General features: G+C 37.6%; 1 protein-coding gene across 1 annotated transcript in view; it reads right to left on the bottom strand.

Moving 5' to 3' along the window:
- The window catches only part of ZDHHC13 (zinc finger DHHC-type palmitoyltransferase 13), a 51,507-nt gene that overhangs the window by 13,137 nt on the left and 17,600 nt on the right, over nt 1–20,770 (bottom strand). The window contains exons 3-12 of the mRNA XM_061167919.1: nt 20,148–20,270; nt 17,572–17,649; nt 16,240–16,384; nt 14,780–14,844; nt 13,155–13,317; nt 12,627–12,752; nt 9,580–9,713; nt 6,364–6,464; nt 1,264–1,388; nt 128–190 (exon numbers count right to left, since the gene is read on the bottom strand). Of these exons, the coding sequence (XP_061023902.1) occupies nt 128–190; nt 1,264–1,388; nt 6,364–6,464; nt 9,580–9,713; nt 12,627–12,752; nt 13,155–13,317; nt 14,780–14,844; nt 16,240–16,384; nt 17,572–17,649; nt 20,148–20,270 (1,123 nt within the window). The remainder of the gene's footprint in view (nt 1–127; nt 191–1,263; nt 1,389–6,363; nt 6,465–9,579; nt 9,714–12,626; nt 12,753–13,154; nt 13,318–14,779; nt 14,845–16,239; nt 16,385–17,571; nt 17,650–20,147; nt 20,271–20,770) is intronic.

Here is a 20,770-nt window from a genome sequence, read left to right as displayed (position 1 = left end):
TTATACCTGGTAAAAAGAAAGGTGTATAAATATACCAGGAAGATGTGAAAAATGCTTACATGGGCATTCTAACAAAGAATTTGCTTTTACTATGGGAAAAGAATTATAGATGAAAAGACTCACTCACAAGACAGGATGTACAAAATGTTCTGAAGTCCAGGCAGCCGGTCTCTGCAAGGGTGATGATACTCTGAAAGACATTAAGTTTGACCTTACGTTTGCTTTTTACTGGGGGAATGGATGATGCATGGTTATATCACATTCTCACAGTTCTCTCTCCAAACTGCAATAGCTAGAAAAGCAATTTAGAAGACCTGCCACCATATCATTCTGTGCCTGAAATATGTGACTTTTCAAGGCTGCATTTTCAACCACAGTCAATAAATTAGAATGCATAAAAACCGCACCTCCTCCCTGTATTCCATGAATGGCAATGATCTCTCAGTTATAATATGCTAGAGAAAAATAAACACACACATTATACACTCATAAAAAAGGAACAAAAACCACCTATACATCAGAATTGATGGTTATAAGTGTCAAAGGCAGTCTTTCAGGAATACTGGCTTTGGGTAACAAAGAAGACAACAGTCTCCCCAACTTCTAACACTCACGAACAATGGGAGACATACCATGACTCCTGACAATTTCAGTCTGAGGACAAGAAAGGGCATCTCCTCAGCCAGTAAGAAGAAGGACTCCCCTTGGCTCCATCCTAGATACTCTCCATATATTTAATAGGGGAATTTAAGTTGTATGATCATTACCTAAGTATTATTATAAAGAAGTAGGAGCTCATATCTACTGACAGAAATTATATCTGAAAAAGTCTTGGTGGTATATTACTGTAACGGAAAATAAAAACATTTTTTAAACTTTCATATAAATAAATGACAGTGAAGAAATCTGTTTGCTGATTTAATTATTCCACATTTACACTGCATCTTTTATGTGCCAGGCTTCCCTGGTGGCTCAGATGGTAAACAATTTGGCTGTAATGAGGAGACTAGAGTTCGATCCCTGGGTTGGGAAGATCCCTTGGGGAAGGGAATGGTAATGCACTTCAGTAATCTTGCCTGGAGAATCCCATGGGCAGAGAAGTCTGGTGGCGACAGTCCATGGGGTCACAAAGAGTTTGTCACAACTGAAGCGACTAACAAAGTGATTAGCTGCGAGGCACTAGAGATGCAATCACAGTAAAAACCGACATAGTTTACATGCCCTTCTGTAAAACAAATCAGTAACGTTACAGAGAAGACTCACCATTTTCTTTTCTTCTTCTGAAGCCTTAGTGAACCCTGGGTCAGTTGCCCAAGTCTTGTAGAAAAAATAGAGGAAGGCTACTATGCTGATAATGAAAAGGAAATATAAAGGGGTGCCTGCAACATGTGAAAGCTGAGTTAAGGAACATATCAGACTTCCAGGAAGAAGAGCCTAACTGTGATGTAGGCACATTTCATCACTGGTGCTCAAAAGTCTCTTTACTCTGCACTCTACCCTTACCTTTCCTACACACATACCACTACGTAGACTAACCCTAAAACCTGGTCCCATCCTATGCTCTACTCCTATACGAATTTGCTCATAGTTGGCTAATAATTATCTCTTCTCATTAGTTGAAATTCATGAGAGGAATAGTTGCGGTATATGAAGAACCTCCTAAATACTGAAAAACCTTCCAGATCCAAACAAATTAATATCTAATGGTGTAATTGTGGCCTCTCTTGTGTGCATCTAAAATGGTATTTTCTGATCATCCAATAAATTTTAACAAAACTATTCAAAGAAACAAATCACTGAATTCAGAGCTTCTAATTAAAAATATTCCCCTATATATTAAATTAATGCTAGCAAACATTTCTTACACCGAAGTTTAATAATGTAATTCTTCTCCTAGTAGTATTAGGCTGAGTTAATTCAGAAACAAATTGCTCTCCTTGCAAAGTGGTTACAAATTAGATACTATTTGGAAAGGCAGATACTATGGATAAGTTAAGATAAAGTGTTTCAAAGATAGACATTACCCACTTTCAAGTGCTTTTAAAGTGGTTCAGATCCTTTGTATCAAAAAGGAAAATTTTGCTCCAGGGAAGGACAAATGAATGTGCAGTAATGAACCAATAAACCAGCAGTAAACCAGTTCTCCGTGTCCAATTAAAATCATTATATTGACACAGTAACTGTATCTGCCTTCCAAGGTATTGCCAAGCTGCCTGGTGCTAAACTTCAGAGTGGAAAAACATAGCCATAGAACAAACTCTAAACTCTTGCTTCTCAAAGTGTGGTCTGTGGACCCATAGCAATGGCTTTACCTGGGAGCTTATTAGAACGCTTGAGCTCCAGACCTCACCCCAGACCTACAGAAGCAGACTCTGGAGTTTACCAAGATCCCTAGGGGATGCACAGGCACATTATAGTTTGAGAAGCACTGCTCTTACCCACAAAAAACAAGCACTACCACATCTGGTTCTGGTAGGCAGGAATGGATCTTGTTGGTTTAGTTTATTAGTTTATCTGCAGACGGGCCTGGCTTTATGAAAAAGACAGGATCCAAAAATTTTTTTTAAAAAAAGCTGTGTGAAATTGAAATTGAATTCCCCTAAAATCCTGATCAACATACATGACACAGTCTCAAAAACCTCCAACTGAATCACAGGATAATCTCACATACTGAGTGGAACAAATCTGGGGCTCCTGTTCTGAATAATCTTTAAGACAAATCCTGCAGAAATCGATGGATCCTCTCCTTCCAAATAAAAGGATCCCTTCACTATTCCCTCACATGAAAGCCAAGCATTCCTTGTTCCCATGCCCTTGCTTTGTATGGCTCACCGTTCTCAAGTGTTCCCCACTTTCCCCATCTACTTCTAAAATCATACTTTAGGATGTCCAAGTCCTAACTGCCTTCAAGACCTGACATAGCCTTCCTTTCACTTGAGGTCTTTCCCTGTGGAAAAGGATTCTCTCCCATCCCTGAACCCAAGAATGTTAATTCTATGGCACTCAGCCCTGGATTATAGTTATCTGTAGACAATTTAGCCTCCCCAGTTAGCTTGTGACCCTTTTGCAGCTAAAATATTCTCAACATCAATCTGAGATCTGCCATTTTATAACTTGGATTAACTGGTTTTCATTCTTTAGCTCCTTTATATCTACACTGTAGATCCACACTATAGTTGCCCTATAGGCAGATGCTACAGGAGCTGCTTCCAACATTTTTATTGAGTGCTCATTCTGTACAATGCACTGGCTTCCAAATGGCAGACTTTCAGGCACTTGAAATTGGAAGGCAGAGCTTACACCTCCAGGATAAGCAGCAATATCACTGCTCGTACAACACGCTTTCCTGCATATATTCCTCTGTTCGCCACTGTCTCTTTTCAAAAGAACAGAATTTGAAACAGAGCAAACACATCTCAGGTGTGTTCTGACCAGTGCAGTAGACAGTGAGATGCTGATGTCTTTTGCTTGGACACTCATATCCTCCTAATACTACTAGACAATATGCTGGTTTCCTCGAAAGTCGCATCACTACACATACCAGGCTTCTAGTCAAAGCTCCTGGTTCTTCTTCATTTGCTCTGAAGCTGTGTCATTCTCACCACGATGTGTACCTGTATCACGCTGATTCTCTGAAACTCAGTATCAGGACTTCACATATTTATCCCTCTTAAACTTAACTCAGCTATAGCTGGAATCCCAAATGTCATGTTCAGAGGTTCACCATCTCTTTGCTAATTTAATCTTAATCTTACTTCCAAACTTATCAGTAAGGCCTTCTCTCCTTCTCTCAAACCTGCCTCATAAAAGCCCCAAGTGCACATAAAAGGCACTAAAAGAAAGTGTTCCTCTCAAGAGCTAACCTAGAGCCGCTCTTAAAATTCCAACATAAAACCTTCCACACAGATTTTGTTCATAAGAGTAATTGATAATAATAATAGGTATTATTTACAGAAGGGGACTAGGGGCAGCATTTTATAGACATCCTAACATAGCAATACTTGCAGCCACCTGATGAACTTGGTACTGTTATCCCTAATTTACAGGAAAACTGATATTCAGTGAAATTATTTGCCCACTGGTACCATGGCTCAGCAGGTAAAGAATCCGCCTGCAATGTGGGAGGCCTGGGTTCAATCCCTGGGTTGGGAAGATCCCCTGGAGAAGGGAATGGCAACACAACTCCAGTATTCTGGCCTGGAGAAGTCCATGGACAGAGGAGCCTGGTGGGCTACAGTCTATGGGGTCCCAAAGAGTCGGACACAACTGAACAACTTTCACTTCACTTCACATAATAACTAGTAAGAAAAAAAAAAAAGCCAGAACTCCAATTCACTCTGTCTGATTTCAAAGACCACACTCCTTCCACAATGTTCCCAGGCTCTCTTCCCATGATGGGCAAAGAGGCTGTGGGAGTGGAGGCCCCACGCAATGCAGACACGGCAACCCGACTAGTCTACACCCTCAGGATGGGGTCTTTCCAGGGAAGCACCTCGGTGCACACTCAAGGCAGTTCAGATGGCATTTAGCATTCAGCTTGGAAAACACTGATCTGATGGCGCCACCTACTGACTGATCTGGCCCCACCAGCAGCAACCTGAGCGTTCATTAGAACAACTGGCTTCATGCTGGACATGTCAGTAAAACACCTTCCTGTCAACTCCAACATCCTTTAAGACTCTGTCCCAGCTATGGAAATTGAATCAGTCCTTCTCATGTTATGACATCTTCACAAATACTGAACAGCAGTAAACTCAGCTGAATACTAACTACCTTCCTTTGTAATTGAGGTTTTCAAACTATGGTGGAGTAACATTTTTGTTAATACTTACACTGCAAATTTGAAATAATTCAGTGTAAAAACTACCACACTTCTTTGGTGCAAAATCTGAAAGAGCATGAGTTATCCACATTTTAAAAAGGCATCAAGAAACACAATTTTTAAACTATGTTTACTCCACTGCATATGAATTGGTAAATAAAAATATCAGCCAGCCCTTTTAGTACTATGTCAATTACCAAAGCATTTACAAGCCTTGGGACTTCTATAAGTGATAAAGTATTTTTGTATCACATAATGACATCACCCAAGCCTTTATTAAGCGGTGGTCATAAGGCCAGTGCTTAAAAAGCTGCCCTCAAATCAATAATTGAGATGAAAGTTAATGCAATAAAATCTTTTGAAAAGTCAAAATGACCCCCACGGTATACTGTGTCATTTATTTAAAGGAATCCGAAAAGCACTAGAGATAACGCTCAGAAATAAAGAGCATCATTAAAGTAAAAACATGCTATAATGAAGGGTGACAAATGTACTCAGAACTCATATGCCTCTCTCACTTTACATTTATTCCAATGAAAAAAATGAGTGAACGCATCTCTCTTATAAGCAGTATTCTTTCTTTTCAAGTGTATCACTCCCAGAAAGAGGAATAACAGAGAGTTAAAGGAATATGCTTAAAGGTACACGTCTATCCACCACATCCCTTCTTCTGGCCTGTAAGGAAAGCAAGGCTTTTAATGGCTTCCTAGGGCCCTTTGAGGGAGAGAAAGGAGCCTGGAAAGAGGTGGGAACTCTGAAAATTGGAGAAAATGCATCCATCCTGATGGGAGCTATAAATAGCTATAAACTAAGAAGTAACCCCTATCCTCACTTTCAGGTGACTGGATTTGGCCTGGGCCCTGCTCCTCAAGTGATAAACCAATCTCTTAGATGAGCTGTTGTTTTTTTAAACTACAAGTTGCCATCCACTAGTAAGTCATGAAAGATTTAAGTGGCCTATGACCCTCATTTTCAAAAAAGGAAATAGAATAAAATACAAAAATGTTAGAGTAAAGCACATATTAGGATGTGCTTTTGTCTCACATATATTTTGGGTGGCAATGCAAATTTTACTGTGCACTGAAAATCACTGCCTTGGACAATAACACCGCACTGACCACTGCTGAGGAGGACACATTTCTTTCAATGTTCCACCTATACAGGTAATCTTGGTACCCAGATTTATTAATCGATTATAACTGCTGACCAAGTTAAAAGAACCATCTGACCTTAAAGAGAACCTCAAGGCAATACAGTAATTTTTATGGATCTAAATAATTCATAATTCATTCACTGTTTTAATATATTGTTAAACTGTTTCCTTCCTATGTGTAATTAATACTAAACACCTTCTGTTTCCATAGTGTACCCTGAGATCATGTCCAGAATTCAGCAGATTTCCAACATTAAACACCTTCAATCAGGACCATTAAATTAATATAAATTTGATTTACATTCCCTGGATCTCATCTAGTTTCTAAATTTTAGTCATTTTTAAAAGCTAAATGAGATATGCATTTAAGTGTAAACTTGAAGGATATCAGGAAAGAATAAGATGAACCAAGTCATAAACATCCAAAAAATGGAACTCAGCAGAAAGACTGTTGGTAAGTATATAAGGCTCTTGTACCCGAGCAAGAACCTAAAAGAAAAAAAGCGTAAACATAAGGTATTAGTGAAAGTAAGTATGAATCATATTCATTTCAGTTTTAAATTCCCTTTAATAATAATAATAGTGAGAATAAAGAAGACCTCAGATAACAGCTTTCACTAAGTGCTATGTGCCACTTTCCATGTGATAAGAGCTACACACCAGCATCGCTTCATTTTACATGGGAGAAAACTGAAACACTGGGACTCTCAAAAAGTGAATGTTCTAGCTCCTGTAACTAACTTACACATTATTCCACCCCCAATAACACTATATTTTCAATTAATCTTTTTTATTTCTGTTGAAACACATATTTGTATTTTTGGCATGTTGTATTTTCAAATACACATTATATTTTCAAAATGCAAAAATTTAAATCCCTGGAGAGTCATCTTCACATTTAACAAGCTAAATGCGAAGCTAGCAGTGTATTTTTGAAACACACAGAGGCACACAACCTTGAGCATTTCTATCCTATAATCAGCTTGTGAAGCAGACACGTAACATAAAAAGATACATACAGGTTAACGGTGGCACTAGTCATCAAGCCCCAACCATCTTGCTTGGATCACAAGCAAAATGGAAATCCACATAAAACTTACTCAAATGTTTACTATTCCAGTTTCAAAAGAAGAAAAAATCTTTTACATTAAATATTCAATACAGTAAATCTAGACATGAATATAGTTTACCTAGATCTATTTTAAAATTTATATCATAAAACAACGATTGAACACACATATTAAAGGGTTTTTAAAAAGCTATCAAGATCCTAAGCACAACTATGATAAAATAACACTTGGCAACAAGTAAAGATCCCACACCTCAGGCCCCCAATACTCTGCCAGAATAGGCCAACTGGAGCCCACATAACCTTCATGGCATGGCTTGTCTGCAGCAAAATTTGTTTGACCTAATTAAGTGATGCAGCGAACTATCTTATTTGTAACAGCCTGCTACTATGACCTGTCTACTTCTGACAGGTATCACATAGCAGCCTGGATCAACAAACAACCTCCTGTGGAGCCTAGTAATAGTGGAAGTTTATAGCCTCTTACTCCGTGAAATTGGGACTCTAAAGAGTGGAAGAAATAAAAGTAGAATGGACAAAGCTGCCATATGCATTTGCCTCCCATTTGAACAGTGTCCATATACTAACTAAGCATAGCATATGAAGCCCTCGACTCACAGTTTCCATATAAATATTTTATAACATGAGTTTCTATTAACACAAAATCTCAAATGCCCCTATCCTAGGTGAGTAGATATTGCCAGCCTTTGCTTTCTCTCTGGAAAAAAGAAAAAAAGTGATTGCAATTTGGCTTAAACTTTATTTGAAAACCAAGTCAATCCAATTAGTGGGAAATGAATGAATATCTCTAACTTACAAATTTTCTGCATAGCAAGCAATTTCAGGCCTTTTACTATTTTTCAGAAACTTGAGCTTTTAAATTCATTTCCAGCCTACTGTCCTGCTCTTGAATGACTAAGTGGTAAAATGCTGCTAATGCTTTCTTTTTTAAATAACAAAAGCAACTCATGCTTATTCCACAAAATGCTGGTAAGCAGACAAAGGACATAGGAACACTCATAATCACACCCTGAAGACAGCAACATGCACCTTCTTTTAGATTCTTTCTTATAGATCATCATCGTTACGTTTTCCTTTCCTTCAGTGACTGAAAATGTTCGACAGGAGAGACAAGTGTCCTGCTTGTACGGGCCTTACATTCCAGGAAACAGTAATTAAGCGCCAAGAAGAAAATACAAGGGGAGGATACAGCAGAGCCAGTCAGACACGGCTTGGCTAAGGAGGGGATGCTGGGAGCTGAGGTCCATGAGACGTCTCCCGCTATGTAACAACACGGCACAGAACAGAGCCCTCCAGAAAGACACACGAGCAAGAGCCAAGGCCCCAGGTGGGTACGAGCTTGTTGTGTTCTAGAAACAGAAAGAAGGCTGGAGGGCAGTGGAAGTAAGAGATAATGCCAGAGGGGAAGGGGTGATGACATAGCACCTCACAGGCAAGGAGTCTGGATATCATTCTGAGAGGAATGATATGCTTTATGCGGGGAGGGCTTTATGCAGGGAGAAGACAGAAACTGGTTTTTTTTTAAAGCCCACCCTTGATTGCTGAGTGAGGAGGAACTACAGGGGGGTAGGAGCTGGAGCCAGGAGGTCAGTGAGGAGGCCTGGCCTAAGGAGCCAGCTGAGGAGAGGGCGAGCGCAGGCCAGCTGGGGCAGGGCAGGGAGGACCTGGGAGGGCACTGGGTGTGGGGGGTGAGGAGCAGGGAAGAACAGCGGGGGGCAGTAATCCGAGGATGGGGCCCATTATTCTTGTGAGAAACTGGATGCCACTCCACTGGGAAAGGGAGACGAAAAGAAGCGCTGGCTACTGATGACTGAGTACTGGGCATCAGTCATGGTTTTACCCATTGTATTTGTGTTAACCACAAGGCAGGCATCGCCATAAACATCACCCTCATCTTAGAGATGAAGAAATCAAGGCACAGAGAGGGAAACCAACTTGCTCAAAGTCAGACTGTCATGTGGTAAAGCGTGACTTGAACCCAGGCAATCTGACTCTTAACTAGCGACTACATATATACATATATATAATGCATGGATATTTTATTAAAAATAGAACTATACCACAGTTACTATTTTATAACTTCTTATAATTTACTTAGGTTGCTTCTTACCTAAAAAACATTAAGAACTAAAAACAACTAGCTTAAAATGAATTTAGATTTAGAATAGACAAAACCGATTTCTGAAAAATGGGCAAAAATGCTTCAAGATGCAAAATAGTTATAAAAATCTTTCCATTATTCATTAACAATTCAAAAAGTGACCTAGGCAAAAAAAGTGAGCTAGTATATTTATTTTCTGCCAATTGTCAATGCAATTAAATTATTGGATTGACTGATTTGCTATCAGTCAAATCATATACCACCAAAGCCCTGCCCTCCCACCTTGAGGATCATTCTATGTGATAAGTAACATTGATAGTTCAATAAAAATCTGTGGCTCCAGCTAGTAACAGTAAAAAAAGAGTACTCAAATTGGAAATGCAATAACCAGCTTTGCAAAGACTAATACACACCTTGGAAACAAAGACGTCAGAAAAAACAATATTATTAAAAGAAATCCTTTTAGAAGCCAAGAATCTGAATCGAAGTCCAATATGTATCCAACAGCCCACATGGTAATCACAGAAAGTAGCAGCAGCAGGAAGACCTATTAAGAGATTCAGAATTTTAGAATTTAATGGATTTTACCTCCTAAGCACCTAATAATAGTTAGTTCAAAAGAAAAACTATTTCCTAAATATATAGTAAGTTAATACAACAGCACAAAACAGTTTTTCTTCAAAATTGCTGATAGATAAATCTGAACTTTAAGAAATTACAAATCTTGAAAGCAATCTTTTAAAACCTTGCGTTAATAAAATGTTGCTTAAACATGTTTAGTTTTGCTGTCTTCCACTCCAAGAAATGTTGATCTTCTAGAAATGTGTTAATGATAGCTGACATTTAAAAAAATAATTTTCAAACAGTATTATATGTCAGAAGGCATAAAGCTGGACAAAAAGACCACACAAAAATCAATATACCCAAGATTCAATGAAGAAAGTACAAAAGTTCCAATCTAGGCATTGCATGGTGCCATGCCCTAATAAAGAAGGTCAGAAGGAACAAGTCTGCAGAAAAGATGACTTTCATTTAGGGCATGTGGAATTGTAGACATCTAGGAGACAGCCAGGAGTCAGTCAGAAAAGCAGATCTACCATACAGGACAAAACTTAGTGTTTAATCAGTACATCGACTGGAAAGACAGGAATGAAAAGCATCCTGAGGACTGTGTGCAGGTGAACAGGGCAGAAGCTTGGCCAACAGAAACATTCAAGAGGAAAAAAGCTAAGTCCCAAAAGGTAAGTATGACCGGTATGACCAGAAAGGCAGGATGAGGACCGGAAGAAATGTTCCAGTCAAGCCAGAGAATGGAGTTTCAAGAAGAGAGTAGTTCTCAGTGTCATATGTCACATGGAGGTCAAAGTCTGAAACACAGCATCAGGATGCTAATAATATGAGTTTATTCCACAAAGTTAAAAGAAGGAAGCAACACTGTGGCTGTCTGTATTAAAGCCAGACACCACATTTGTGCAAGGCAGTCCCTTAACTGCAGTATGCATGACCTTTATATTCTGCTCTATCTTCTTCAATCTTTACTCCTTTAAACCATGTTCTGAGGATGGATAATTTCAATCCATAAGAAGCCTTTAATATGCTTCCAATTCTAATTTGCATGATAACACATAATGAGCAAGTCTAGGGGTTTTTTTTTTAAGGTAAACTTAGAATCTACATGCATTCTAATCTCAGAACAGAAATAACAATTAAATGTGAATCTCACAATTTTAATCACAGATATAACACTCACAGATGAGCCACACTATTTCCTTGCTCAACAAATATTCCAGTGTACATCATATGCTAGGCACTGTTCTAGGCACTTGGGAACACATCAATGAATTTAAAGTCCTTCTCTCATGAAGCCTAAATTCTAGTAGGGGAAGACAGACAAACGTACTAAGTGAATTTCTTAGTATATAGAAAGCTGGATGGAAGCTTTTTAAGGTTTTTGGCTTTTATTATGGGAGAAAGGGGTAGACATCACAGTATTCTGAGCAGATGAATGATAGGATTTGACTTACATTGTAAAATTCATCTGATTGCTCTATGGAGAAGAGACCAGAGGTAAGTGGAGGCAGAAAAATGTCAGAGAGCTGCAGGAATTCATATAAAAAATAATGGTGGCTGGACCAAAACGTCATGGTAAAGTAGTGAGAAGGGTCAGATGCTGGATATACACTGAGGGCTGAACTAGCAATATGTTTTTCTGATGGACTGGTAACACGATATGACAAAGAGGCAAAGGTAACTGGAGAGTAAGTTGCCACCTGCTGAGATGGGGAAGCTCTAGACTGAATAGTTGGGGGCAGTGGGGAGGAGAGATCAAGAGCTCAGTTTTGGATGTGATGCCTTTTGGATGGTGAATGGATAAATCAAGAAGGTAACTGGATAGGTCTGAATTAAGAGATACATTTGGGAGTTGTCAACATATAGACAGCATTTAAAACCACGGAAGCACATGAAACCACCAAGGGAATGACTAGACAGAAAAGAGGTCCAAGGAAAAGACCCTGGGACACTCTACTAATAAAGTAGGGGAGGGAGCAGAGGAGATGGCAAAGGAGACTACGGAGTAACTGTTATTTCTTTTTTTCTCCCTTCCCATACTTAAATGCAAAACTGGTGTAGTATTTGTGGGGATCCTTTGCATAGAAATCTCATGCCTGTTAATCTAGAATCTGAAGGAATTCTATACATTCTGAAGACAACGCTATCATATGTGAAGAGGTTAAACAGTAAAATCAATTCAATATCCATTTTAACAATCTTAATTACATTCTCTATTACAACTTAGATTTTGCTGGACATAAGAGCAAGCTGACCATTCTAACTTTTTCTATCATTCCATTCACTTTTTCATTGTTGTTGTTCACTTTTAACTTTAGAAGACCACCACTCAGAAGAACTGCCAAGTTAAAAAAAAGAATAAAGGTTCAGTTTCATCTCTCAAAATTGTGAATGCTTTTGATTTTATGAAGTGACATCAAATGCCTGAAGCTTGCAACATTGTAATTTTTTAAGTTTAACTCTCTCTTCCTGATTCTAAGAAAACATTTTGAATGTTATTATTTCCCCTTTGAAAAAAATTTTAAGAGGAACAAGTTCTTTAAGAATAACTCCTATAAAATTCCTTGCAACAAGGATTTTTCCTTTTGCTTCTCTAAGAATCTAAACCATTTGTGTTTCAATTCACTCATGAAATAAACATGGAAATATGCTATGGTATTCACAAGGTAACAAGGAGCTGTAGAGCCATCTAGCTGAGAACCAACAATAAATTGCCAGTAAAACTGCCAAATTTCCAACTTTGGGTTATGGGATGTGTGGGAGAGATATAACCTGCAGATACAATGCAGCAGTAGGCCAACTCCTTGGTTTTCCCTGATGCCTTCAAATGCAAAAACAAATGGACAAAACAGTTCTTTGAGCCCACAGGATAGGCCCTGTATGAAAATACCTCGCATTTCTGCAGCCATCTCCAAAGTCTGAAATTTTTGTTGGCTCGAGTTTTGGCCTCCGTTTTTAGCATGTGAATAATGAGCCGATTTTTGCTTTGCAGGGCCATGTCAAGAGGGGTTTCTCCCTAAAAAGAAAGAAAAAGTTCAATTTTGTTTTTGATACAGCATAAGTGCTAAACTTTTTTTTAATATTTATTTATTTGGCTGAGCCACATCTTGGTTGCGGCACATGCGATCTTTAGTTGCACATGCAGGATCTTTTATAGCTGTGGTGTGCAAACTCTTAGTTGGGGTATGTGGGGCCTAGTTCCCTGACCAGGGATTGAACCCAGGTTCCCTGCATTAGGAGCATGGAATCTTAGCCACTGAGCCACCAGGGAAGTCCCAATGCTAAACAAGTTTTACAAACTCACGAGAATCATAGATTCAATGTATTTATTCCAAGGGTAGCCAACTATTATTGTTTATATGTATCATGTGGTAACTGAGACGTAATAAGCTAAGAGAGATTAAACACCTGGCCATACCTTAACATTTCGGACATCCAGGCTAGAACCAGCTTCCAAGAGCTTATCAACAGCATTAACATTTCCTGCTGCAACCGCCCAGTGAAGTGGAGTGTTTTGATGTATTTTATCAACTATATTGAGAGAAGGATTAAACTTTAAAAGAAATCCAGTTGGTTCTGGCCTGTCTCAAAACAATAAAACACCAAGGATCATTTATTAGAATGATTTGAAGGGTAAATGTAAATAATGAACCTGTTTGATAATATATCAATGAACCAATCAGTAAGTATTCTGAAAACTGCAGAACTTCTCTGTGCAGAATTCTACTCTAGGTGCTAATACTGGTGAGGCCCAAGTGGCTGCCCCAAGAGAAATCTATTACTTGTCTGCTACATAATGTAATTTTAACAACAATACAATGGAATAATTGCTTTTGTTTTTCAAATTTTTATTTTCATGTTGCTGTTCCAATGATTAACTTTTTTTTTTTTTTACTTCGGCCAACATTAAATGCTATGTTATTTATCCAGTTAAAAAATTAAACATACAAAAAAAAATTAAACATACAACATCATATTTGAGGAGACAAACCAAAAGCTAACTTCACATTCTCCCTCCAACCACTTATGACGTAAAGTGGTATAAAAATGCCCTAAATCATTTATCAAAGAAAGTTATGGACTTGAAAGCAGAATTCAATTATTTTTTTACTTCATGTTCAACACTTTTACTTCTTTCATGACTACTCAAGAGATTCCTTTAATAAAATAATAATCTATTTTACTCATTCTATTCAAGATTTTAAAACATTATACATGACCTCAGAGTTACTAGCAAAGATGATAAAATGCTTTTCGACAAAATTCTAGCCCAAATTCGAGCCCTACCAGTCTATGAACTAAAAGGAAATAGCATCAGAACTAACTCAGTTCCTAGGAGTGACATCCTAAGTAAGAGCAGACTCAGAAACTAAGTACAACACTGGGAACAAAACTGACAAAGGACTAAGTGTAGCATGTATCTGAACAGAAGAATAACAGAAGTTGGACAATATGGTGACCAGCAATCACAAGCAGTAATGAGAAAACACACAAAAACTTAAATATCTAAGTAACTGATATGAACATATAAACATGCTATTTTCATAACTGCAATTTTCAATTACAATTAATATTTTCAGAGTAGTCAACAATGTCAGAGAACCCTCAAATCTATTGTATTTATTTGTATTAGTTGTATTATTATGTATCAAATTTATTGTATTTATTGTATTATTTGAAATGCATATTTATCATCTAGATTTCAAATTATGGGAGCATTTAAACCTGTAGCCATTCTTGAGAAACATGAACTAAGAAATGCAAATTCTGCTAATTAAGTATACGCTTTGGAATCTCCAGGTGTTCTGTAAGGAAATTTTTATCTTATTGGTAGCTTTCAAACTTTTCCCCAGAGCTATCAGAAAAGAGAAAATTTATTTCAAAGCTGCTTTTCTAACTACAACTACATTAAAAGTGCATGTCACAGACACAAGATGGAAAATCTTACTTTCTTCAGAATGCTGTGTCACCTCACATAGAATAAGATACTTAAATTGCTGGAATCAAGAGTCAGAATAAGGCAATTCAATTAAACTTACTTACCCAAGTACTTTGTTAGCTGATAACATGAGAGGTGTCTGCCCGTTTACATCTATCGTGTTCACACTCTGTTAGAAAAGGAGAGTTGATCAGCCTAACTGTAAACACAGTCAAGTTTCTGCTTCCTCTCTTAGTGGAAGTATCTCTTTAATACATTCAACACCACCAGTGTGTCTACAAGGGTTCAGAGATCATTCGAATGAAACAATGTTCTGTTTCACATCCACTGATTCCTACAAAATATTTTTAAAGGGAAAAATCTGAATATATGATTTTAAATGTTGTATGTTGTGAGTGGAAGAAGATAAAGGGAAAGAAAAATGTTGATAATCACCATCAAATATGAGACAGTAGAGACCTCAGAAGTTATCTAGTTTAGACTTTAACTGACACATTAATTCAAAATCACCTCTTGGACAAAGTCATCCAGTCTCTCCTTAAACACTTTCAGTAAGAGTGAACTCTACCTTCTGAGGCAAGAATACAAAATACATTGTATTTTTGAATTTACTATGTTTCAAAGAGTAAAACATGAAAAATTCTTTTCTATTTTTGAGAATATAGGAAATAAAAGGGAAATCATAGCTCCAAGTAGATAAGGTCCACTTAAAAAAATGGGTCCAGAGTTGAGGTATACAATACCTCAACCAAGGGCCCCCAACCCCCCAAAAAAGTCAGTGACTGAATATTCTTACAGGCCTTGGAGGAAGAAGCCCAAAGTGAAGTAGAAAAGATGACTCTTCATACAGCTTTCCAAAATGAGAACCAAGAGGTTATAATTATTCTACTTGAATTGCTAAGTCTAACAGAAAGTGCTAATTTAAAGAGAATACAGTCATTCCAACAGCATTCGTGCAAACATGTTTCCATGCCTGCTACAGACGAAACTACTGATATATAAACTAGTTGTTACCAGAAAGCATATCCCAGGAAAGCAGAACTGACAGTGAAACTCCCACTGCCAACAACCCATAATTTAACCAGTGCCATAAATGAATGTCTCTTAAGGCAAGTCATTTTTCATAGGATTACTTCAAGGAACAATAAGAAACATACATTCAAACTGGTCTCCATTTGGACTCAAATAATGAAAGCAAATGATGGGTTAATTTAGTGATTTGACTACCATTTCCACATTCAACCAAAAGAAAAATACAGGCATTGAAGTCATGTTTTTGAAAAACTCTGCAAATTACTGGGATCACAAGAAAAACTATTATAAGCTTACCAGTTTCAGAAACAACTATTATATGTTACTGAGCTAAATGACCTATCCTTTTTGCTCCAGTGAAGCTGGAAAAAGCAGTATTCAATAGCTAGGCTTACTGAGGCTAGTATTTGAACATTCAGGTATCTGTAAAAATGATTTTTATACCTTAAAAATGAGGACTATTACTAATGATCCTCTCTGAGTCCTTTCAGATTTACAACAGCTAGAATACAAAATATGTCTCAAAACATACCTGTCCTTTAGAGATGAGATATGCTATAATGGGCATGTGCTGAAATAACACGGCCAGGTGGATGCCGCAGAATCCCTCTCCATCAATGAGAGCAGGGTCTGCACCATACTGCAGTAATAATATGACCATAGGTAAATGCCCTTGTCTGGAAAAAGAGAGAACAAAAATTATACTGTACCCTATAGTGCAAAAGAGAAAAATTCAGGGAGAAACTAATATTCCTAAGACATGAGGGACTGTGGTTATATATACAGAGTATTTCTTAACAGTGTACAGACTTTTAAAACACTGGAGCGTCTCTAAATATCTTTTACGTAGACATTCCAAACTTAGAACTATCTGGACAGTCCTTGAGTGCAGGTAATAAGCTTATTAATAATAACCTCCCAATCTACCTTAAATCTTATGTGTAAGATTACTACCATGTATAAATAATTTTACATAACTAACAATAAAAATGGAAATTAAAAATCACTTGGACTTTGCCATTGCTATTTTAAAAACAAAAAATAATCATGAAACAGGTTATGTTGAATGTAGGGTAACAATTCCCAGACCACAGGTGATAATACTGTTCTTAGGAGCTACATATTTCTCTTTGAATACAGCTCATTTCCATGTAAAGCACTGTAGCTTACAGGGATGAGCTAACCCCAGATTCTTCAAAATTCTTGACTCCAGAGAAAAGACTGAACTCCTTGCCTTAAATGAACAATTATCCACTTCACTTTCAGGTTCGTTTCAGTTCCACCCACCAGAGAGAATGGAGTTAAACTGAAAGATGAAGAAGTTGCTACGTATCCAAGTAGACACTTACTAACTCCAGCTTCAGATGCCAACACATACCAGGGAAAAGAACTGATGGAGTTTACACTCACTAAACTACCACATTTGTCCATATGATCAAATATTAAAAACATTTACTTTAATTATAAAATATAATACATACAATTTAGTTTGGGCCCTCAATTAAACACAAAAACATCATCTACACAAACTCTTTAAAACGGTATTTTTTTTTTTAATGAAGCGGTAAAAACAAAAGTCTTTTAAGTGGTCTGTAACTGCAATTCTAGTATGAACTACTAGCCATATATAGTTATTTAAATGCAAATTAGCTAAAATTAACTAAAATTAAAAACTCAATTCCTGTGTGGCATTAGCCACACTTTACATTTCACATGTGGCTAGTGGCGCTACCTTATGGGACAGCACAAACATTTCCATCTTCACAGAAAATTCTGTGGCAAAGTGCTGGTCTGTAATGTTCAGAACATACGTAAATCAGTTTTGATTCTGAATAGCAATTTCAGCATTTAAAGAAACCCTTACCTGATGGCCCAATGAAGAGGAGTTGAGTTTAAATCTCCACCCAACTGATCGACCACAGCGCCTTTTGAAATATAAAACCTGTTAAGAGCAGACATAAATGAAAATAAGATTTAAAACTTAAAATTCATACTAAGAAATAAAACATCCATTTTTCTTAGTAATAAATGTATTTGAAAACAGAAATTATAATAATGCCCCTCTCTAAAACACTCAGATCTGCAGAAGTCTGAAAGACTCACATAACAGCATCAAACAGATCCCTGGTGAAATATTCTCATCATGTAAGTAATTACTCCTGCTGTCATGAGTATCCCTTTACAACTATACAACACATAATAACTACTCTCTGCTGATTCTAACCACAAAACTCCTGAAATGGTTTATATTTCAGTTCAGTTCAGTCGCTCAGTTTTGCGACCCCATGAATCACAGCACGCCAGGCTTCCCTGTCCATCACCAACTCCCGGAGTTTACTCAAACTCATGCCCATCGAGTCGGTGATGCCATCCAGCCATCTCATCCTCTGTCGTCCCCTTCTCCTCCTGCCCCCAATCCCTCCCAGCATCAGGGTCTTTTCCAATGAGTCAACTCTTCGCATGAGGTGGCCAAAGTACTGGAGTTTCAGCTCAGTATCAGTCCTTCCAGTGAACACCCAGGACTGATCTCCTTTAGGATGGACTGGTTGGAAGGTTTCTATTACAGATGATCTATTTAACTTGCAAGAAGAAAGGTGAAACTATGTCACAACTAACAGCTTAAAGTTAGAATTACTATGTGGAAATAATGATGCTAAAAGCAGCTAGCAAAAAAATAATTCAAAATTTTTCCAGAAAAGTTAGACATTTTGAGTATTTCACTCTATTTTGGAGGCATAGATGGGACACATTGTATAAAGTTAAACTATAAGGTAAAGAGACTTATTTTCTTCTGTGGCTTACAGGAATTAGTCTCATTATTTTAAAGTTGTGCTTCACATATATTATGTAAAAACACCAGTTTATTTCCACAGAAAAGGAGTATGGCTGTGAGTATATCTTGTTATTCTAACCTTCAGTATATTTTTACTTTCTTAAACCACAGGATTTTAAATGTGTATAATACAAAACATATACACATTCATGTACACATATACATTTTACATGCTAAAGATATAAAAACAAACAAAACACAGTAGTGCTTTATGCACGGAAATAATTTTATACAATCCAATACATGCCTAATCTAAAATGCACTCCATATTTAATTTTGCTATTAAATTATTCCCCTACCCATCCATTCCTCCTGGCATCATTACAATATAACAATTTCAGTGATTCTTTTAAACTTGGTGAAACTATCCGTTCTATTGTGAAAAATGTGTTGTTATTGTTCAGTCACTCAATCATGTCCTACTCTGTGTGACCCCATGGATTGCAGCATGCCAGGCTTCCTTGTCCTTCATCATCTCCTGGAGCTTGCTCAAACTCATGTTCATTGAATCGGTGATACCATCCAACCATCTCGTCCTCTGTCATCCCCTTCTCCTGCCTTCAATCTTTCCCAGCATCAGGGTCTTTTCCACTGAGACAGTTCTTCACATCAGGTGGCCAAAGTACTGAAGTTTCAGCTTCAGCACCAGTCCTTTCAACGAATATTCAGGGTTGATTTCCTTAAGAACTGACTGCTTTGATCTCCTTGCAGTCCAAGGGACTCTCGAGTCTTCTCCAGCACCACAGTTCAAAAGCATCAGTTCTTCGGTGCTCAGCCTTCTTTATGATCCAACTCTCACATCCATACATGACTACTGCAAAAAACATAGCTTGGACTATACGGACCTTTGTCGGCAAAGTAATGTCTCTACTTTTTAATACACTGTCTAGGTTTGTCATAGCTTTTCTTCCAAGGAGCAAGTGTCTTTTAAAACTTTCAAGGTTGCATTCACCATCCTCAGTGATTTTGGAGTCCAAGAAAATAAAGTCTGTCGCTGTTTCCATTGTTTCCCCATCTATTTGCCATGAAGTGATGGGAACAGATGCTACGATCTTAGTTTTTTGAATGCTGAGTTTTAAGTCAGCTTTTTTACTCTCCTCTTTCACCTTCATCAAGAGACTCTTTAGTTCTTCTTTGCTTTCTGCCGTAAGCGTGGTATCATCTGCATATCTGAGGTTATTGATATTTCTACCAGCAATGTTGACTCCAGCTTGTGCTTCATCCAGCCCAGCATTTTGCATGATGTACTCTGCATATAAGTTAAATAAGCAGAATGACAATATACAGCTTTGATGTACTCCTTTCCCAGTTTTGAATCAGCCCATTGTTCCATGTCCAAAAATGTTCAAATTCATTGCCTGAACTGTGACTTCATTTTTAATTTTTATTTCTGGCCAACGAGAGTCCTGGTCCAGATGATCTCTGAGGTCCTTTTCAGTACTATGATAACCACTGTGCATGGCACAAAGTTCAAAGATTCATTTATAATAACAGATTAGAGGTGGCTCAACATACACACTTGCACTTGAAAAGAGAAAAGACAAATGAAGGAAAGGTTTAGAATTATAAAACACACACTTAATTAACACACATATATCCCATCTTACTTTACAAGATCCAGCCTGTTATTAATGGCAGCCCAGTGAAGAAGAGACACATTTTCTTTGTCTGGTTGCCTGACATCATATCCTGCTTCTACCAACTCTTTACATCGCTCAAAAATGCCGTATCTGCAACAAGATGGAAAATAAAAGGCATAACTGATACCATTAACATAATTTCAGCTATCGAAATGTCTTTTTCTTTTACCATGTCTTTATCTGGTGTGTCTTTCAGCCAACACAGAAATATAACAATTAGCAAAGATATTCATAAAGCGGATGGGATGTAAACCCAAACAACAGAAGTAAACCTGGCTACTAGCTGATCAGACAGATAAATCTATTTGGACTTGAACCTGATTTTCTGAAATAAACTTTTAACATTCATAGTTTTCCTCTTTCAATAAGTTTCACTGGATCTTCCACTATGTACCAGGAATACATGGCGCTGATTTTGTACAATAATCTTATCCCCAAATCAAACAAAGCCCAAGCGATGATCTCACAATAAGGGAGCGAGACTAAAAGCAAACTGGAACAGGATAAATTCAACAATAAAACATGGACATGGTGTAGGTACAGAAAAGGAAGGAATGATTAACTCTTCCTGAAGTAGATGGAACGTGATG

The sequence above is a fragment of the Dama dama genome, chromosome 2 (assembly GCF_033118175.1).
Source record: "Dama dama isolate Ldn47 chromosome 2, ASM3311817v1, whole genome shotgun sequence".
Taxonomy (NCBI): Eukaryota; Metazoa; Chordata; class Mammalia; order Artiodactyla; family Cervidae; genus Dama; species Dama dama.
Note: the sequence above shows the minus strand (reverse complement) of the source record. Positions and strands in the feature narration are given on the sequence as shown.